This window comes from Podarcis bocagei, assembly GCF_964188305.1.
Source record: "Podarcis bocagei genome assembly, chromosome: 14".
In the NCBI taxonomy this organism is placed as follows: Eukaryota; Metazoa; Chordata; class Lepidosauria; order Squamata; family Lacertidae; genus Podarcis; species Podarcis bocagei.
Window position 1 is genome coordinate 10,775,296 of NC_138139.1, and position 19,975 is coordinate 10,795,270.

The following is a 19,975-nucleotide window of genomic DNA, read 5'->3' on the forward strand; positions in this document are numbered from 1 at the left end:
GTACAGTATGCGGGCAAGAATCAGAAAGCATGCCAACCCAAATTTTACTAAGGCTACTCTTACAGCAATAGCAACTGATCTCACACCAACTGATTCTATCACAATTATGTGCCATATGAATAGAAGACTGTGTAGTTCATATGTGCCATATGAATAGAAGACTGGGTGCGTGTATTTGGCAGTGAATAGAAACCCAAGCAATATTTTAAAAGCATCAAAATGAGATTATAATATAACAATCTTGTAGATGGCAGCACATCTGATATCCTAGAGATTTGTGTACTGTACTTAACTGCAGTAGGAAAATGGTGACTTCTTGTTATGAACTTTCCACTCCAAAGATTCTACATTATTACAGGGTGCAACACTAGGGCATCCCATGGGTTGAGAAAATAGATCAGTCCTCAAACATTTAGGTTTGATACCATTATTATTTTGTGGTATGGTTCTTTATTACTTTAGTAATATTAAATGGTTAAAAACCACCCTAAGCAGCATGATTACAGTTCTTATTAACTTCTATTTGTTGAATGTGGTAGATGTAAGCTAAAATCCAACCTAGCATATCTAAAACCAAAATACCAAGACAGAGTTTAATTTGGCAACAGTAACATGCTCATTAAATGGATGTTTACTAAGCACCTCTTCTCTCCACCCCTAGAAATCTATATAGAAAATGCAACTCCGCTGAAAAAAGATGACAAGTGACAACATGCCTGACATAAAAGATATTTCCTCTTAAAGGTTTGGAATGATAACATAAAAGAGACCCCAGAACACAAATACAGCTGTAGTCAGCAGACCCAGCTTTAATCCATTTGTTGTTATCACTTTTGATAGGCACACTGGCTAGAACTTCAAATATAATGGAATCAACAACACAAGCAGATTATCCAGAGAAATATTTAGAATGAGGATAATGTTAAAAAGTATAATGTACAGTTCAAAGCTTTTAAAACAAGTTTCAAATCTTATGGAAAGTCAGAGAATATCTTACTCATGATACAATAGCACTAAAGAACATCGGTCATTATTTTTTCACGTTTTCTCTTATCTACACATGTATTTATTATGCCTTGTACTTGCAAGGCTGGCTCATAATAATATTCTTGGTTGTTAATTAGAGCTGAGAGAAGATGGACTGAACATCAAAGAACCTTGATTAAAGGAATATGGAGAAATTAAGGAGTGAGAGAAGAGAGTTAGACACATCTTAGCACCTTTATGCTCAGCTGGTCTGAGCAATAGAAAATCCTAGTGGGAATACCAAGAAATGGCGTGGAGGAGGCACATGATCCCTATCCCCTGCTACTTGCCTTATACCAAGGAACAAACACTTGGGACACTATTTGAATTATAGTTCCTCAAGCTGTGTCATTCTGTACTGGAGTCAGATCAACTCTGCCACAGGAAGCCACAAAAAACTGAGTGGCCACTTGGTGCTCCTGAGCATGGGCTGCTCTCACTACAATTGTGGGAAACAATCCAGCTAGAGTTCTTGGACTGCTTAAGCAGAAGTTGTTCTATTCTCTGTCTAAAATGGCATATTTGATGTGCTATTAAGTGTTGATTTCAAAATTGTATCCATTGCTTTGTCATAACCTGCCCTGTGACCTTATAGGGAAGGGTAGAAAAGAAATCCTACGAACAAAAATATACCGTATTTTTCGCTCTATAACACGCACCCGACCATAACACGCACGTAGTTTTTACAGGAGGAAAATCCGTAGGCCTGCCACCCGTAGGCATTTCCTTCATAACACGCACAGACATTTCCCCTTACTTTCTAGGAGGAAAAAAGTGAGTGTTATGGTGCAAAAAATACGGTATGCTGTACTGTAGCAGCAATATCTGCACGTCTCCAAGTAAAGAGCATGATTAATCTGATATTGCATTTTATTATTCCAATAAATTTCCGATAAAGTTTATTTTTAATTTTTCTTTGTTTGCCTTCTCTATTTTTAACAAAGTTAGTTTCACCATATGCCACTTCCCAGCCTTTAACCAGCAACCAATAGACAGTGGCATGAAATATTCCCATTTTGAGCAAATAACCATTTTGATCACTGTAAATGTATGAATTATCATTTTTAAATCTTCAAAGGAAACCTATCTGGCCTCTTCTCTGACAGCATTCTGTCCACATGCCAATACAATAAATTCTTATAGTAAAGGGCTTTGACTGACTGCTGGAGATTCTACATTGCAGACAGTATCATACTTGTAGTTAGAATGGCTCCTTTGCTGCCCTTAGTGCTTATGGCTTGCATAAATTGCTGCTGAATTTCCTCTATGTTTAGCTCACTGCTGATGTTATTGTTGTATAATAATCATTCCCCATCCCACATGCATTAGTATGACCGCTGTTGTCACTTAGTTGTCATTTTTAATAGTATACGTTGTCTCGGGTGCTGTTGAGCAGAAAAGAAATGTATGCACATAAAACATGGACAGGAAGAAACAGCATATGAAATCGCCCTCAAAATATCAGACACCGCAAATCACAGTTGATCACCACTGGCTCTTGAGTAGTTAATAGGTTTCTGAGAAATTCTGAGTATCTTTAATTAGTGGAATGAATATTAGCTTTGTCACTATACGTATACAGCTCAGGGAATTTCATATGTTAATCCAGTTGATTCATGTAGAGAAAAAATGAGTCTTCTCAGAGAAGAGTTTATTGTCTTTGACAGATTTCAAATGCCAGTTGTCACAATGATTGCTTGTTGAATGCTTATTGTTTTACCAAAGAATAAATGAGTGTTTTCTTCTTTTAGACACTTGGTTTAATCAATCTAAATATAAAAGAGCATTGAAGAAAGTCCATTGCTTCTCCATAAATAGCTGGAACTGACTGAAACAGATGCTACCTACCAGACACTGCATTTTCATATTATTTTGATAGCACAAAGAATTCCCTAAATCCCTAGACAAATGGGAAAGCATGAGATGCTGAATCAGAGCACTGTCAAGCAAACTGGCTAGGAAGCAGCACAGCTGGAGCTTGGATGACAGAAAGGGAAAGTCCCACCAAAAGTAATTTCATTCTAAAATGTGAGGAAGAGGGCTGTGAAACAGGACTGCATAAAGAAAACTAGTAGCCGAGACCTAGATTAAGGGAGGATCACAACAGGGGGGGAAATGGGCATGGGGCAAAACAGCAGGCTAGGAACAGAGGAGGGTACGAGCAACAAAATACTTGGCAAGTGTGACTGGGGCTAGGTAGGAAAATTGCTGACATGAATGGGGGAAGGGGAGAGTGGAAGTGAAGAAAGGAGAGGTTCACTCTCAGATATGATTGAGTATAAGGGAGGGAAATAACGAAGAGCAGATGTCAGAGGAATTTTGCTTAAAAATACATTTTTTGAGCTATCACACCTTCAGACTTCCAAACATTTCCAAGATCCAAAGCAGCTCTTGGCAATTTCCTGGTGAATATCACTGTTGCAGTGTAATGCACCTTAACTGACTTCCAGTAGTAATAAACTAAAATATATTCCCAATGTAGGGAAAGTTCAGAGCGTGTTTTACGTTCTATATGCCATCCTGTGCAAGGTCAACATTTGCCACTGTTAGAAACTCAGGTATATAAAAGCTAGGAGCCAAATGGATCCTTAAGCCAAGGTTACAGTGGCCAAAACAGAATGTCTAGTTGGGCAAGATGGCTCTAAAATCTTATTTTTCAAATTATGGACTGACTGTAATCAGTGTTAGGAACTGAGATATGAAAGCTAAGAGCTGAATGGCACCTTAAACCTAGGTTATGCGAACAACAATGGAATGTCTAAGCGTACTTTTTAATAACAAGAATACAAAGCTGAAAATGAATGAACTGCAGCTAAAATATTATGTTCATTTTTCACATGGTTTAGTCCTTCCCCTGCCCATCCCCCTAATATTCTTAAAAGGGTCTCTTCTCCAGTTTTCAGAGTAGCCAGAAGTGGGGAGGCAGAAAAAGGTCCTCCTTTCCTTCCACTCTGCAGTTTAAATCTGAAATACTGCACCCAGATTTCAGAAACTGCTCGCCCTAATGAAATTATCAGTTGCAAAATGTGCCTAGAACAATGGCAGTTTTGAACACTGATTGTGATTATCAGTTAAACATCTGGCTAGTTCAGATGATAACCTTGAGTTAGGTTAAGAACTTTGAGAACTTAAAGAAGGCAAATCACTTTATCCAAGGAAAGTCCACATATATATTGGCCTATTCCTACCTCTTTTTCTTAATGGTGACATGGACCATTCATAACGTAGGAATATTCTTCACAAATGTGAGCAAGGCAGTGGGGTGGGTAAGTGAAGACAAGCTACAACAATTAACTATAACGTTGTTCGCTGCTTCTGCTCAGGCTGCACAGAAAGCACATTTTGATTCCTGAAATTCATTCTGATTGTGCAGATAAAATATAACTGCTAGAATTCTACAGGATCTGGTATTAGTGTATTAAAACAGTCAATGCACCACCAGATGGAGATGCCAGGTGCCATCATGGCACCCAAGCATCTTCCCTTGGTTGCAAGTGGCTGATAGTCAGATGCAAAATGTGCCTGTCTAATTTCGAACACTGCTGATGTCCTCCCCCAGCCCTTGTGGTGCCGGTTTAAGCCAGGTAAAAAAGGAGCCGGGCTTTGGGAAGGAGGCATGAAGCTCTGGCAAGGTCCTAGACCTAGAACCACCACCACCCCATCTCCTTCCCAAAATCTGGAAGCAGAGCAAGCAAGATTTGCTACTTACTAGATTTGTGTCCTGGTTTTTTTTTTACTAGAGTTCTCAAATCAGATTGCAGCATTCATAACATGCAATATATTCATTTAAAACATTTATACAGTACTTTAAAAACTCTCTGTGGCAGCTCTCAAAAATGTGGAACTCCCTCCCCATTTAGGTGTGTTAAATATCTTTATTATATGGTTTTCAAATGCACCTCTGTACCTGGGCCTTTGACAAGTAAGACTTGTGTGATTGTTATGAGGCCACCTCTGTTGTCTGATGCAAATTCTTTGGTTTGTTTTATTGACTTTTAATACTGTATGGTTATATTATTGTAAGCTGCCTGATGGTGAAGGGTGGGTAAGCAATCTCTTAAACAAACAAAACCTTTCATTCCTCTTTACAAAGAGGAGGGAAGCAGTAGAAGGAGCAACTCTGAACTGATCCAGGAATAAGCGTGTGGTGGCATTATTACCCACTTCTCGCACTCTCCTCTTAATATTAAGTTTTCCCTTTGTTGAAACACTAACAATGGGGACTGCAAACCCATTTGCAGTAATATCAGTGCTTCACTTCTGACCTTTAAGAATTATGTTTATTTAATTACCTGAGGTATTAGGAGAAAAAACCCCAGAAGTTATTTCTAACAAATTTAAGTTCAGAAGTCTCATTTTTCAAGACACGTACCACAAACTCGGCCAATGCCAACGCTATGTTTTGGAATGCCATGATTCTCAGTGACAAATACACATGATGAATACATATGACGAATATACATGGAAGACATTATAATACAACATAGTCCATAAGGGTTTTCCAGAAAAGATTTGTGAGTAGGATAAAGCATGACTGCCAGATCCTGTTCATAGTTCTTTGGTGTAAAAAATCCATATGGATTTAAAATTCCAAGGTAATGTTTTCCACATGTCTTCACAGAAAAGTTACAAAAGCAGAAGAGCCTTGCATATCGCTATCAGTTGGGGGTGAATGGCTCCAGGCTCCAGGACAGAATGGTAATCATAAGACATAAATACTTTATAACACACTATGAATGATGGGGTGGGAAGCTGTATTATAAGCTGCAGCAAGACTTTCATCTTACCTCGAGTACTGGTCCAGCTCCAAGAATTATTTGTTCTACTCCACTAGCAAATCCTTTTTGGCTAAGAGCAGTGAGGTGATGAATCAAGAAATTTGTGCTCTGTGTTTTCCCAGACCCACTTTCTCCAGAAATGACTATACACTGGTTCTTCCGACGCTGAAGCATAGCATGGTATGCTACATCAGCTACTGCATAAATGTGGGGCTCCAGCTTTCCAAGCTGATGGTTATCATACATTTTGACATACTTAGGGTTGTAAATAGGGAGAAATTTGAATGGATTTATTACTATTAGTATGCTCCCAACGTATGTGTAAATTTTCTCCTGTTTAAAACGATTTCTAAGGTTTTCTAGGAGAGTTCTCTCATTCAAGTCTGGCAAAGCACATAAATCATCGTAGTCTTTGTACTGCGGTTGAGGAAGGAAGCCACGTTCCATCATCCTGCGCCGCTCTTCTGTCACCTGCAACCAGGACTGGAGACTGGCATAATGTATTGACCCATCTAGGTTCTTTTCCCTTAGAAGAAAGCGATAGTCCTCTCCACTCAAACGGTTCTCTAGGGCCATTCGGGGCCACAACATCATGCGCTGGACAGGGCAGTCTGTGGGGTTGAGGATCCATTCTTCCCCACCAAACTCCTTCACCTCTGCCAAAACGTAGCATTTTGTTTTGTCCAGTTGAAGTTTGTTAATGAGAGAGTCTATCACCTCAGCAGCTGTGGAAGTTTTTCGTGCAATAACAGGACAATAGATGGTCCCTTCAGCAATGTTCCCAGGGTATATGTGTAGTGTGTGTTCGCTGTCCTCAAAGCGTCTTCTTCCTCCAACATCATTTCCACTCATATTGGACTTCTTCCCATCAGTAACAGTAATCCATCTTCAGAATGGTTGAATAATGGTCATGGCATCAGCACTACAAAATGAAAACAAAAAATAGTTTATTGATAGGATATTTTCAATCAGCAAGTTTGTTTGTTTGTTTGTTTTTGAAAACTTGAGGTCACTTGGGCTTCTAGTGACAAAGATGAATCTAGGCACACTCCCAGACCATGTACCTGCTTCTTCATGGGGAGCATGACTCCATCCAAAGTCCAATTATCAGAACTTGGGAACCACCCACCATGTCTCTGTCTTGCCTGGATTCAGCGTAAACTGGCCCTCATTCAGCCCACCACCAAGTCCAAGAACAAGTCCAGGATTTGCACAGCTTTTCCTGATTTAGGTGTTACAGAGAAGCAGAGCTGGGCATCATCAGCATACTGATGACACCTCACCCCAAATCTCCAAATGACCCCTCCCAATGTCTTCAGATAAATTTTAAACAAACTGGGACCAAGATGGTAATCTGCTTCATCCAAGAGTACTTGTTTGTTGTCAATCAACGTTCTGCACTGCGCAAAGTCTAAGATTTCAGGCAAATGCCCAGTTCAGTTTTAAATGGGCCAAACCATTTTTAAAGAACATCACACAAATACAGACTATTCAAATGCTGTACTGGTGACAAAAGTAAACCAGCTGTATTCTGATTATTTCTGCATCCATTCCCTTAAAGAAGTTTTATTTCCTTACATCTCACTGTAGACTACTTATTTATGTTTATGTGATTCATCCTCATGCACATAGCTGAAGCTTCAGAAACAAATTACTGTCTTGTTTGCTAAATATACACATCTCCACAAAAACAGCACGCCAAAGAATAAACTTAGCAAGAAGGTCTTACCCTCTGCAGGTATTCAGGATACATGCAGGAGATCGGGAACACTGCTATTATACTTCACATGTAATAACAAATGGAAACATTTCCTGAAAGCCAATTCCCATGAAGCTATTATATAGATACCCACGCTTGCCAGCTGACTGCCAGGAAGCTTTACATTTAACCTTCACAATGCATCTGAGGGGAAAGACTGCATAAATTATAATGGCACTCTCTAATGTCCCCAATATGAAATGATTAAGATGTAAATTAACATTTTTAAAAAGAACATTTGAGCTGTCACAAGCTAAAGAAATTATCTCCTGCAGATTTCCCTTTATGAAGCAGGCCAGTCACTAGCTCTTAGCACATAATGGGAGGCAAACATTTTCAGAGTATGGTAGTAGTCCAATAGAAGGGTTGCAGTTTATTCATTATTTCCATTCACAGGACAACAAGTGCTTGAGAATGCTACAGGAAATCCTGCTAGGCAAATTATAACAAGGTGCAAGAAAAAGTATACTTTTAGTATACCTGTTCTGGAATGCGGAGCTCATCTACAAATAGTAGCAGGATTAGCTTTGTGATACATTGCAGAGGTTCAGTACAGATATGATCAGAAATAGTCTTTTGCTTTGCCACTTTTTCAAGCTGGTACATCACATTTGAAGAACTACTGTACTGGTGTTGTCTGTGATCTTTGATCATAGCTCCTGAAGAAGGAGCATTCCACACCAAAACATGTAGAGCTACAATAAAAAAATATTGTATCTGTGAGCACTGGAGTTTGTATTCTTCCTTCTATTACATAAAATAGTACAAGACCTCTCTTTCAAGGCAGTTTGTATAGCATCAGAAGAGTTTGGGTTCTTGATTTTCACTGATGCAAGAAACAGTTATATATGTGGATTGACTGCCAGCTACACAAAGGCTTCCGCCGGTGGGTTCCACTGCTATGCTCTGACGGCAGCCTAAATATAGCAAGGGATTGCTGCTTTGTGTGGCTATGCCTCCAAAGCAACTTATTGACCCTTGCTGACCTCCAGGACAGCCTATAATACCCTTCCTGAGCAAAAGGTTACTTGGTTCACTTATGCTGCTTCCTCTTGGCCTAAGCCATGTTCCTATTTTTCATCTTTGCTGCTACTTGCCTCCCTGCACATTGCCCAATTCATCCTCTTTGTCAGCATCCTTATCTTTGTTTCTCCTACATTCACCTGAAGATTGATTATCTGATTATTTCTTCTAGTTCTATTCAGATAGTGCTTACCGCCATACTCCAAAAGAACCTCAGCTATTAGCTATACCTTCCTTAAGCAGCTTCTCAACTGTCTCCAGTCCACTCCCACCAATCCTGCCCTCAATCTTCCTGCAACTATAATTCAGAAGCAATAGGCAAATAATACCTAAAACTTAGGTCAACACGTTCTCTATTTGTTGCAAGGGCAACCAACACATGCCTTCCATAAGTAACCAACATGGTGCTCTCCATATGCTGTGAACTACTTCCCTTATTTCCGACAACTGGCTACCCTGGCTGGGAACAACAGAAAATGCAATCCACAACATTTGAAGGGCACTGCAATGGCTGTCCTGTATCAGCCACTGGAAGCAGCAAAGCTAATCTACTTCTCCCTCCCACCCCCCACCCCCCGCAATTTGGCAACCAGAACAGGGATGAAGGCAGAGTCATGGCTATGGAAACAAAATTTAACCAGCAGCCCAGCTGAGGAAGTGGGAACTTTGGTCATTCAAACTTAAATCCCTTCTCAGTGTGGTCCTTCAGCAAAACAAGACACTAATGAGGGCATACTAACAACTACATGCAGTGCCTTTAGAGCATTAAAAAATGGGGATTATTTCAATCCAGGTGGTTTTGATGCAGTGGTATGGAAAATATTACACACGTAAAGAATGAGCAGCAATGACATGGCATATTTTAATCAATCCTTTAAAACGAAAAAAGTTTGACCCATCTCACTTGTTAACACATCACAAACTCCTGAGGACAGGAAGCTTTAGCAAGGCCGTTATGGTGCCAGCCTGTCTGCAGTACTTCCCATATCACCACATGATGTTATTACACTGGCAAAACTTAGTCATCAAGTGGACATAAAAGCTATATGCAGATCTGCTATCTAGGTAAGGTAAAAGTAAGGACCCCGGACGGTTAAGTCCAGTCAAAGGCGACTATGGGGTGCAGCGCTCATCTCACTTTTTAGGCTGAGGAACCCGGCATTTGTCCACAGACAGCTTTCCGGGTCTGGCGCACAGAGGAATGTGAGGAGTGCCAGAGCACATGGAAACACCATTTACCTTCCCAAGTATTTATCTACTTACACTGGTATACTTTTGAACTGTTACATTGGCAGAAGCTGGGACACAGCAACGGGAGCTCACTCCATCATGCAGATTCAAACTGCTGACCTTCTGATCGGCAAGCTCAAGAGGCTCAGTGGTTTAGACTACAGTGCCACCTGCAGATCTGCTGCCTACTGGTTCCAAGCCCCAATCATGATAATGATAACGATAATAATATATATATATATTTTTATACCCCGCCCTCCCCAGCCAAGGCTGGGCTCAGGGCGGCTAATGTAGGAACATGATGTAGGAACACATAAAGCAGGATCTCAACTAAACCACTGATGGGATCATGGTTTCTCACAACAGTCTAGGCAGGAACCATAGTTAGGCTAGAGGGGACAGTTTGTTTTCAGACAAACACCTTGTCCATTTCTTAAAAGGTTTTCCTCTAAGGATAGTCTTGCTCATCTCTGACTACATACCCTATTATATCCCTGCTGTGACTTTCACTTCTATAAATTTCCCACTATCAGACAACTGAAGATAGCTCTGCTCCCTATGTTCTCTCTTGCTGCGCTCTCCACCTGGAACTCCTCCCAGAAACCCTTCAAGATTCCACATATCACCCCCCTCAAAATCCACCTTTGTCATGAAAATAAAATAAAAACCTAAATTTGCTTTGTTGTAGTCCCCAATATTTAACAGCATAATCTGCTTGGGCAGAATGCTGCTTGTGTTATCATACCTTCTTACTATAATATTAGCCGAGAAGTCACTCTTAAGAAAAAGTGTCATGATACACACTTTCTCCAAACTAATAGGAGTAGTAGTACCCAGTCAGCCATTCAGCCCAACAGAAGTACCCCTTCAAGGATATAGGTACTTGTAATGACACACATCTGTGTACAGTATATGCATGGTGTTGTACTTAATAGAGCATGGCTCAAATTTGAGGATGAGGCTAAAATATCTCACTTTTAATAGAATCAATAAACTCTTTAATGCAATGGACCATAGCAAGCTTCTGAACTGGACCAAACATCTCGGTAGCACTTTGGGGGAAGCGGCGCGGGGGAAAATTTAGGATACTGTTCACTGTTCCCACTGTCTCTGCATCTTCCTTTCTTGCTGAGTATTACTGCTGCTCCTTTAAGTTAATATTAGCTATAGTTTGTCCAGATTCAGGGGTGTGGGTGCTTAATCTAAGATGGTACACAAGCCTGAAGTTCATTCTCTTAATGCCAAACAAGACTAATCTTTGTTGCATCTGTTTCCCAAATATCAAATGACAACCCTATAAATCAGTGATGGCCAAACCTGGCCCTCCAGCTGTTTTGGGACTACAACTCCCATCATCCCTGGCTAACAGGACCAGTGGTCAGGGATGGTGGGAATTGTAGTCCCAAAACAGCTGGAAAGACAAGTTTGGCCATCACTGCTACAAATGAAGCTGCTGATAGTTTATTTTATATATTCCCATATATGAATAACTTTTATCAGTAAATCTAAACAAAAATGAAAGGTTTCCAGCTACAGTTTCCCTGAAAACACTTTGTAGCTTTCATTAGCAATATCAGGTCCAAATAATGATTGAGCCACAGTGACCCATCTTGCCACAAAATGTGTAAAGTCAGTTATGGAATAATCCAGGAACACCAGCTTTAAAATTCACACAGATCTCAACATCTGCATTTTAGCAAAGGAAAGAAGCTAACTACAAGAAAAGCATGCATTTTTGTCCAACTCCTGTGCTTTCAATGCAAACTGGAAAATGTAGACGAGCCAATTGCCTCAAGACATCTTATTAGGCCAATAAATGCTACCCAATGCATTATACTCCATTTAAGAACAATAATCCTGCCAAGTAAGCACAGTAGCTCAAACATAAAGATGACAATGCAGTGCCTTCCTCTCCAAAGCTGTTTGGTATATTTTTAAAAACCACCAAAACCTTAAAATTAAGCAAGGGCAAAAATGGAAAGCAACAATACAGAGAGGACATTGTTCATGGATAAACCATAAGGTCCTAATTTCAATTCCTGGCATCTTCAGCTAAAGAAGGGATGGTCAAGACTTTCAGGATGCTTCTCTACATCTGTACTACATATGGATCCTTGGTATTTTTTTGGTTTACATTATAAAAAGCAAAACAAAAAAACTCACTACCCTTATTTTTTTTAAAAAAGGGGGGCATAGGGAAGGCTTCAAAAGATCTGAGGGAGCTCCACTTTGAAACGCCTGTACAGTGGTGCCCCGCAAGACGAATGCCTCGCAAGACGGAAAACTCGCTAGACAAAAGAGTTTTCCGTTTTGGAGGTGCTTCGCAAAATGAATTTCCTATGGGCTTGCTTCGCAAGACGAAAATGTCTTGCGAGTTCCTGCGGGTTTTTTTCCCTTCCCCCCTTTTTCTAAGCCGCTAAGCCGCTTATCAGCTGATCCGATAAGCCGATAAGCCGCTAATAGCGCTAATCCGCTAATCCGTCAATGGGCTTGCTTCGCAAGACGAAAAAACCGCTAGACGAAGAGAATCACAGAACAGATTATTTTCGTCTTGCGAGGCACCACTGTATATCACACATACCAAAAACACAGTAAAGACATTTTGACAAAGCAGAACAAAATGAAGTATCAAAATAATTATAAACGGTACTGTGCGAAAGTTCCAAACAGAAGTGCTTTTAAGCCCAAACCTTGGGACCACAGTCAACTAACCCGAAAGCTAACATCTAGAGGGAACCATAATACAGTGGTACCTCGGTTTATGAACTTAATCTGTTATGGAAGTCCCTTCTTAAACCGAAAGCGTTCTTAAACCGAGGAGTGCTTTCCCTAATGAGGCCTCCCGCCACCAGTGCCCTTCCACCGTTCAGATTCCCTTCTTAGACCAAGGTAAAGTTCTCAAACTGGGACACTATTTTTGGTTTTGCAGAGTTTGTAAACCGAATGGTTCTTAAACCAGACTGTTCTTAAACCGAGGTAACACTGTACCTCTAAACCAAGAAATATATGTTCCCCACCCTTCATTTACCTCAGTTTTAAAGAGCTGTTGCCTTCATTTCTTTCACTCCAAAATGGAAGAGGACAGCAGTGTTAAATATTCACAGATATCAACTGAAACTAAGCCACATGATCTACATAGTGAGAAGTCTGCATTTATTACACTTCCTGAAAATCTTCAAGTTGTACATTAAAAGTGAAAGTACTTCCCAAAATAATCCGTCAGGCTCCAGTTCATTCAGGGCAGCACACAAATAACAAAAAGAAAATGAAACAGAGCCAAAACATCTCACCACAATTTGCAACTGAGTATCTAAGTAGCTGGAAGCTAACAGGGTTCTATTTCATAGCTTCCTGGTACTGTCCTATCAAACAGAATTACAAAAGCTTTTAACATTCTGGAAAACAAAATGAATGTTTGGAAATAAATTAAAATAATTGTTTCAAAAGATAGTCTTTTTTCTATTCTCACTCAGCAAGTCTCTGAAAACAGTTGTAGATAGCCAGGCAACATAATTTCAGCATCAATATTTTCATGGTTATAGAAGGGAAAGGGAAAGGGACCCCTGATCATTAGGTCCAGTCGCGGATGACTCTGGGGGTTGTGGAGCTCATCTCGCTTTATTGGCCAAGGGAGCCGGTGTACAGCTTCCAGGTCATGTGGCCAGCATGACTAAGCCGCTTCTGGCAAACCAGAGCAGCGCACGGAAATGCCGTTTACCTTACCACCGGAGCGGCACCTATTTATCTACTTGCACTTTGACGTGCTTTCAAACTGCTAGGTGGGTAGGAGCTGGGACCGAGCAACGGGAGCTCACCCCACTGTGGGAATTTCAACCGGCGACCTTCTGATCGGCAAGCCCTAGGCTCTGTGGTTTAACCCACAGCGCCACCCACATCCCAGTGCCCACTGGCATCTCAGTAGAAGGTAGCTCGCCCTTAAACTACAGCTTAGGGCTCCTTTACTTAAGAAGCTCCTTCTTAAGTAAGTAACCAAACTGACATATTGAGAACATGGACTGTGCTAAACAGCATTTCCTTTAGTGCTTCTCCACTCATATTTTGCCTTCAACTGTCTCTGCTTCAATTTCAAAAGATGTCACTGTGAACAGAAAGCTGTGTTTGTGGCAAAGCAACAATGCATGAGGCATATATACAGTGCACTTACATTTGTAAATTACTTCTCATATATTTGAGAAAATCATGAAACAGTCCTGTTAAATTGGCCAGTGTTATTCCTATTTACCGATGGCAAGCTGCAGGAATAGTGACTTAAGGCCATACTGGTGAGTTTAAGCCTGGAGTTCTGCAGCTAAACCAGAGATTGGCAAGCTCCAATTCTGAGCCAGTATAGTGCCTTAAATCACTTCATCACGAGCACAACTCAAGCCAGACATGAATATCTGTTACCAAGTCAGACCATCAGTCCATCTCACAAAAAGGATATACTTATTGTTCACAAGAGAAAATGCTTCCATTGTCAAAGGACTTCTGCCTCACAGGACACTCAGCACATGACTTCCAAGAACAGATGCATAGTATCATATGGTTTTGCTTGCTTTTTAAAAACTGAGTGGTTAGGATTTTTCTTTTTTTTAAAAAAAAAATTATTCATTTTCCAAGCAATTTTATACAGTCAACAAATATTTTCACACTCATTCTTCAATTTTTGACTTCCCTCTGTTTCTCTGTCAATCTTTCGTAAAATTTCTATTTTGTTAACGCATTTCAAAACATAATATTGCCTTTTAGAACTCCTTTTACTCTTACTCTCTTTTTTGCACTATTTCTTACTATCTCACAGAGTCTCTTCAAAACCAACAAGCGTTGTCTGTACATCACATATGTTTTTCAGATATTCTGTAAATCTCCCCCAGTCCTCGATAAACTTTTGGTCTTTCTGATATCGAATCTTCCCAGTCAATTTATCCAATTCTGCATATTCAGTCAATTTCCTTCTCCATTCTTCCACTGTTGGAATTTCTTCCTGCTTCCATCTTTGGGCCAGAAGTATCCTTGCAGCAGTCACTGCGTATTGAAACAGTTTACAGTCTCTCTTATTAATTTCATTTCCTACCATTCCTAATAGGAAGGCCTCTGGTTTTTTAACAAACGTATATTTCAACATCTTTTTCAATTCATTGTATATCATTTCCCAGAAGCCTTTCACCCTTTTACACTCCCACCACATATGAAAGAAAGTCCCTTCTTTTTCTTTACATTTCCAACACTTGTTGCATGTTTTGTACATTTTAGCCAGTTTCACTGGCATTATATACCATCTGTAAACCATATTCATTACATTTTCTTTCAACGCAGTACATGCCGTAAATTTTAACCTTTCATTCCATAATTTCATCCAGCCATCATACTGTATATTATAACCAAAATCTCTTGCCCAATGTATCATTACTGCTTTTACCTCTTCATCTTTTGTATGCCACTCCAGCAACATTTTATACATTTTAGACAGATTTTTGATTCTTTACCTTCATAGCAGCCACATATTTTGCAATCTTTTTTAAACATTTCGTTGATCTGATAGTAATGTAACCAATCATAAACAGATTCTTTCACCTCTTCATAAGTTTTAGTTAGGATTTTTCTATGGCACATTTATTCAATCCATTAATGATTGATTATGCTGCTGGGCACATTATTATGCATTTGGGCCTTAAAACGGATCATTTCATACTAAAGTACAGTACTAGGATTAACAAAACAATTTGGCTGGTATCATTGCTTCTTAAAGCTTTTTTCTATATTTTTCTTTGCTACACCTATTCCTTAAAGTTGAGGTTGGAGACATTTGTTGACTTTGGGTCTTAAATACTTAAACTGCAATGGGGTAATCTTTCAATGTATTCATAATATTTCTCTTACAATATCAAGACACAGAAACTCAGCTTTCCATTTCATAGGCTGAAACTACAAGTGCCGCCTTAGCAAAAACATCAAAGCTATGAAGCAAACAAAAGTTAGAATTGGAAATAATTTTTCACCATATAATCCCAACATTGTCATTTCATCATTTTCTGTAACAATGTGGAGTTGAGTTACACCCTGCCTGCCAACTATGTTGAGGTAACAAGACATTTGGAAACGTGATGAGATGTGACATGCCTGTAAATCAAGTTACTACTATCAGCTTGAGTTCAGTGGTTTAAGAATTTGGGAAATTTTGTCTGTTGTCTGAATAGCATTTGGGTCAAAGATTTTTATGTTCTTTGGCTTCCTTCATGCTTTACTTTGTTATTCTGAGGATGATGATGGTGACCACTATTTAGACCATTTTTCAAAGGTTTAGTGCAGAGGTCTGTAACCTTTAAGACAAAAAGAGCCACTTGGACCCGTTTCCGAAGAAAAAAAAACTGGGAGCCGCAAAACCATTGCGACATTTAAAACAAATATATCTCCGGAGCCGCGATCTGACAGCAGGCGGGAAGGCGGCGTCGGGACGGTGCGTGACTAACGCATGTACCGCCCCATGTGACATCACAGCCAGTACAGCACCCGCCACAGTGGGGAGTGTCGGGGCGCACAATGCACCTCCTCCCCTCGCTAGTATCCGCCCTGGAGCCGCGGCAAAGGTGTAAAAGAGCCACATGCGGCTCCGGAGCCGCGGGTTGCAGACCCCTGGTTTAGTGCAAGTGAAAAGCTTTCCTTTCAGGCTTTGAAACAAGTGACGGAAACTTCAGGCCCATGGGCCAGAAGTGTCCCTCCAGCCATCTCCCTAAGGCCACACCTCCTCTCCAGCCCTATGCACCCTCCTTAAGTGCTTTTGCCCAGCTGGAATTTGTCTTTGAACCATGTTTACCTGAAAGGAAGATGGAGAAAAGGAGGGAGGTACGTGCAAATTATTAAGAGGTTTTGTTATAATCAAGTGGTATATATATTTAGTTTCATTATAATCAAGTGGTAAATATATTTCATTAAATAAATATGTATATTATACACACACAAACCCCCTGATTATTTGTATTTGTTTGGAATGTAGCCTAGTCTACAAAAGAAAGAGTCACATCCATTGCTCCATCCACTTTTGGCCTCTGGCTCTGCCTACCACTGACAGGGCAGAACTAAGGCTTAAAAAGGTTCCCCACCCTTGCTCTAAAGCAGAGGCAAATTTGTTTACTTTACCCTTTTTTCCGGCTATTCTATATCTAAGGACTGATCAATATAACCAAAATTATGATGCATTTATTTACAAGTTATAGTCTGCCTTTCAATCAAATGATTCTCAAAGCAGTTTACAAGCAGTTTTGGTTGCAATACCAAACACACCCACACACACCTTGGTCCTTTTCATACACCACTTAGTATTCCGAACAGGGCCAGGCTGTTTTCCTTCAGGGGCAACTAGGAGCTTAAAGAGTCTTCCTTATGGAAGTGAGGATGAAAGCCAACTTCCTGCAGATTCTCTTTTTCTAACGGATGGGGCCAGGATGGTGTTCCTATATCATTTAAATGCATTGTGCCTATTTGCAAGCACTAGTACACTCTGAGACACTCCAGAATTTGCCCTCTAGATTACCAGAGTCAACTTTGTTCAACACTATATTTTAATGTTTCTGTAACATTTATACATATAAACCACTTAAGTGCCTATTTTAGCATTAAGTGGTATACAAATTAAACAGCAACCAGCTGAAAATATTAATTGCTCAAATGTTTGAATTGTGCTGCTTAATACTTCTGGAACCCAGGGAAAGGCAATAGTGAAGAGTGACTTAATGCCAAAGGAACTGTGCTAGTGGCGAGGGTCAAATGCTGGGAAATTTAGCCTACTGTTTTTAAAAATTATATTCACTTCATTTCACCAGCAGAATTAGGAACATTTAGCAGCACTTGACACAGCAGGCAACTGCCGGAGGAAAAAGAACAGAACAAGCGATCCATTCAGTGGGCAGCCTGTTCTGTCACAGTCCACTAGTAATGGATCAGTCATAGGGCAGATGCTACCTCTCAGCCTCAGATGCTTGGCTTCCTGGATATTTGTCAGTTTCAGAACAGAGCCCTGAAGATTTTCTAGTAAGATGGGCATTCAGAACTACCATGCAAATTGAAGCACAAAGGTTTTTCTTTTTCCATTTTGCAATTCTGCAAGAATGCAATGGTTCATGCTTATCATATACAAAATCCTGGTCCATCTGGCCACAGAAAGCTTGCCTAGCACCTATACTAGTTTTTATTCAGTGTTAGGTGAATGTTTTTATTCTCTCAGGCCTTTTAATGTTCTTAATGGTGCTTTATTTTTGTTTTATGATTGAACAATATTTTATCTTATAACTGCCTTTATATTTATCATTGTAAACATGCTGGAAATTTCAACGGAATGATGGTGTAAAATTAAAATAAAAAGGCACCAACAAATACATTTTTTTGTAATCAAACATATCTAAGCCAAACCTTTCTGCAAGTGAGCAACTGACCCCCAAGTTCTTTGTGCTGAAGTTTGAAGAAGAAAAGAAACAGCAGCAGAATCCTTCAGTTTCTTCCTTTTTTCATAACCCAGCACAAATGCAACATAAAAGCCAAGGCATATTTGTGGACTTGTGATTCTCTCTAGAAAAAAAAGCTATGTCCCAAAGAAAGCAGGAAGGCAGAACCTGCGTCCTGCAACAGTCCACCTCATAACTGCCACATACTTCCTACTCATGAGGATTCAGGGACTTGCAGATCTGTCTGTTTTCCAGTGAGGTGGCCAAACTGCAGTATCTGAAGCAGAACAAGACTACTGTAATACCAGAGAGGCAAACAGAAGTCAATTTTAGGCAGGCAATCCAGGAAGAGACAGTAAATGTGCTGGGGGAGAGACAGAAGAGAACAGACACGGGTTGCAGGAATATCAGAAACATGGGGAGGGGGAAAGGTTCGCAGGGCACAGAATCGAAGCAGGAACATACAGGAGTGAAAAGGACAATTTATGAAATGCAGCATGCCTGTTGCTGCACAAAAGCATCTGCTAACAGGAAGGGGAAATTTATATATAGACAGGAAAGGGCAGTGACCAATCACAGTGTGAAGAGGTGTAACAAGGCAAAGAACTGGCAAAGCTACTTGGGCCCCAGGAGGCCCATGTTTTTCCACACAGATATAGTGTATCAAGGAACAAGACAACAACCTAGTGGCAGAAAGCAGTTGTTTTGAGTATGCCTATGAGCCCAACAATAGCAGGATATATTTCAAGCTACTGTATTTTCTACTTCGTCTATTTTTTAAAAATAGACCAGTAGTTTAAATTGGTATGTTATGCTAAATTAAAAAGGTCATCTTTAAAAGGCGGTACAACAATTTTTCAATGTAATTATAGACTGAAAAACAGAATGACACCAGTATAGATTTTCAGGAGCAGTTTCCCCCCACTTTTTTAAGAACAAGAACACAACTTCAATCCCAACCTTCAACACTAGCCTGACTTTTCAAAGAAGCTTAGCCAGCATATGTCAGAGGCTACATGCATTTTTTTCCTTGTAGTACAGAAGCTACTTCCCCTTATTACCGTGCTGGCACCAATCTTTATGCTGCATCAGTAATTGTATAATTGTACAATTTGTGGAGAGGGAGGCAGTTTGTTTCAACTGTGTTCTGTTTTAATCTTCTACGCATTGTATACTAGCAAATGAAATGGTAAAACTAACTTGACTGGATTGCAGAAGTGCTTTGACCATTTCACTTTGAAGGAAGCCCAAGCTAACAACACACCAAGTGGACTCATTTCATTTCATTTATTTATTTACGGCTATTAGCCCATAAAATATGTACAAACATAAAAAAGCACAAAGGCTTAAAAACCGAAATATCTGACAACAGAAGGTGAACACTGCGATGCAAGGGTGGGTCATTGGGCAAAGCCAAATAACAGGATGTGGCCCGGAGAGCTCCAAGGGACGGTTCACAGAAAAAGGAAAACTGAAGACGAGATCCGACATGCACTCTCATCATAACTGTCCGATTAGATTTTGATGTTGTTGTTGTTTTTTGGTGGTTTTTGCATGTGAGATAACCGCATTCAGGAATCTCGCCACCTGCAGAGTAACAGAAGGATCTGTATCCTGCAAAAGCAGTGCGGCGTGTGACTCAACAGGCCTGCTAACCAAGCGCAGGAAAGCAGGGCCCAGGAATTTAGTCCTGGCTATGCTATGTAGGGGACAGTTGAACA

General features: G+C 40.1%; 1 protein-coding gene across 9 annotated transcripts in view; it reads right to left on the minus strand.

Annotated features, from left to right (window-relative positions):
* The window catches only part of LOC308573235 (unconventional myosin-IXa-like), a 192,305-nt gene that overhangs the window by 140,140 nt on the left and 32,190 nt on the right, over nt 1–19,975 (minus strand). For all 9 annotated transcript variants that reach the window (XM_081169965.1, XM_081169961.1, XM_081169962.1 and 6 more), the window contains one exon: nt 5,814–6,726. In XM_081169965.1, coding sequence (XP_081026091.1) covers nt 5,814–6,656 — 843 coding nt within the window. In that variant the 5' untranslated portion in view covers nt 6,657–6,726. The remainder of the gene's footprint in view (nt 1–5,813; nt 6,727–19,975) is intronic.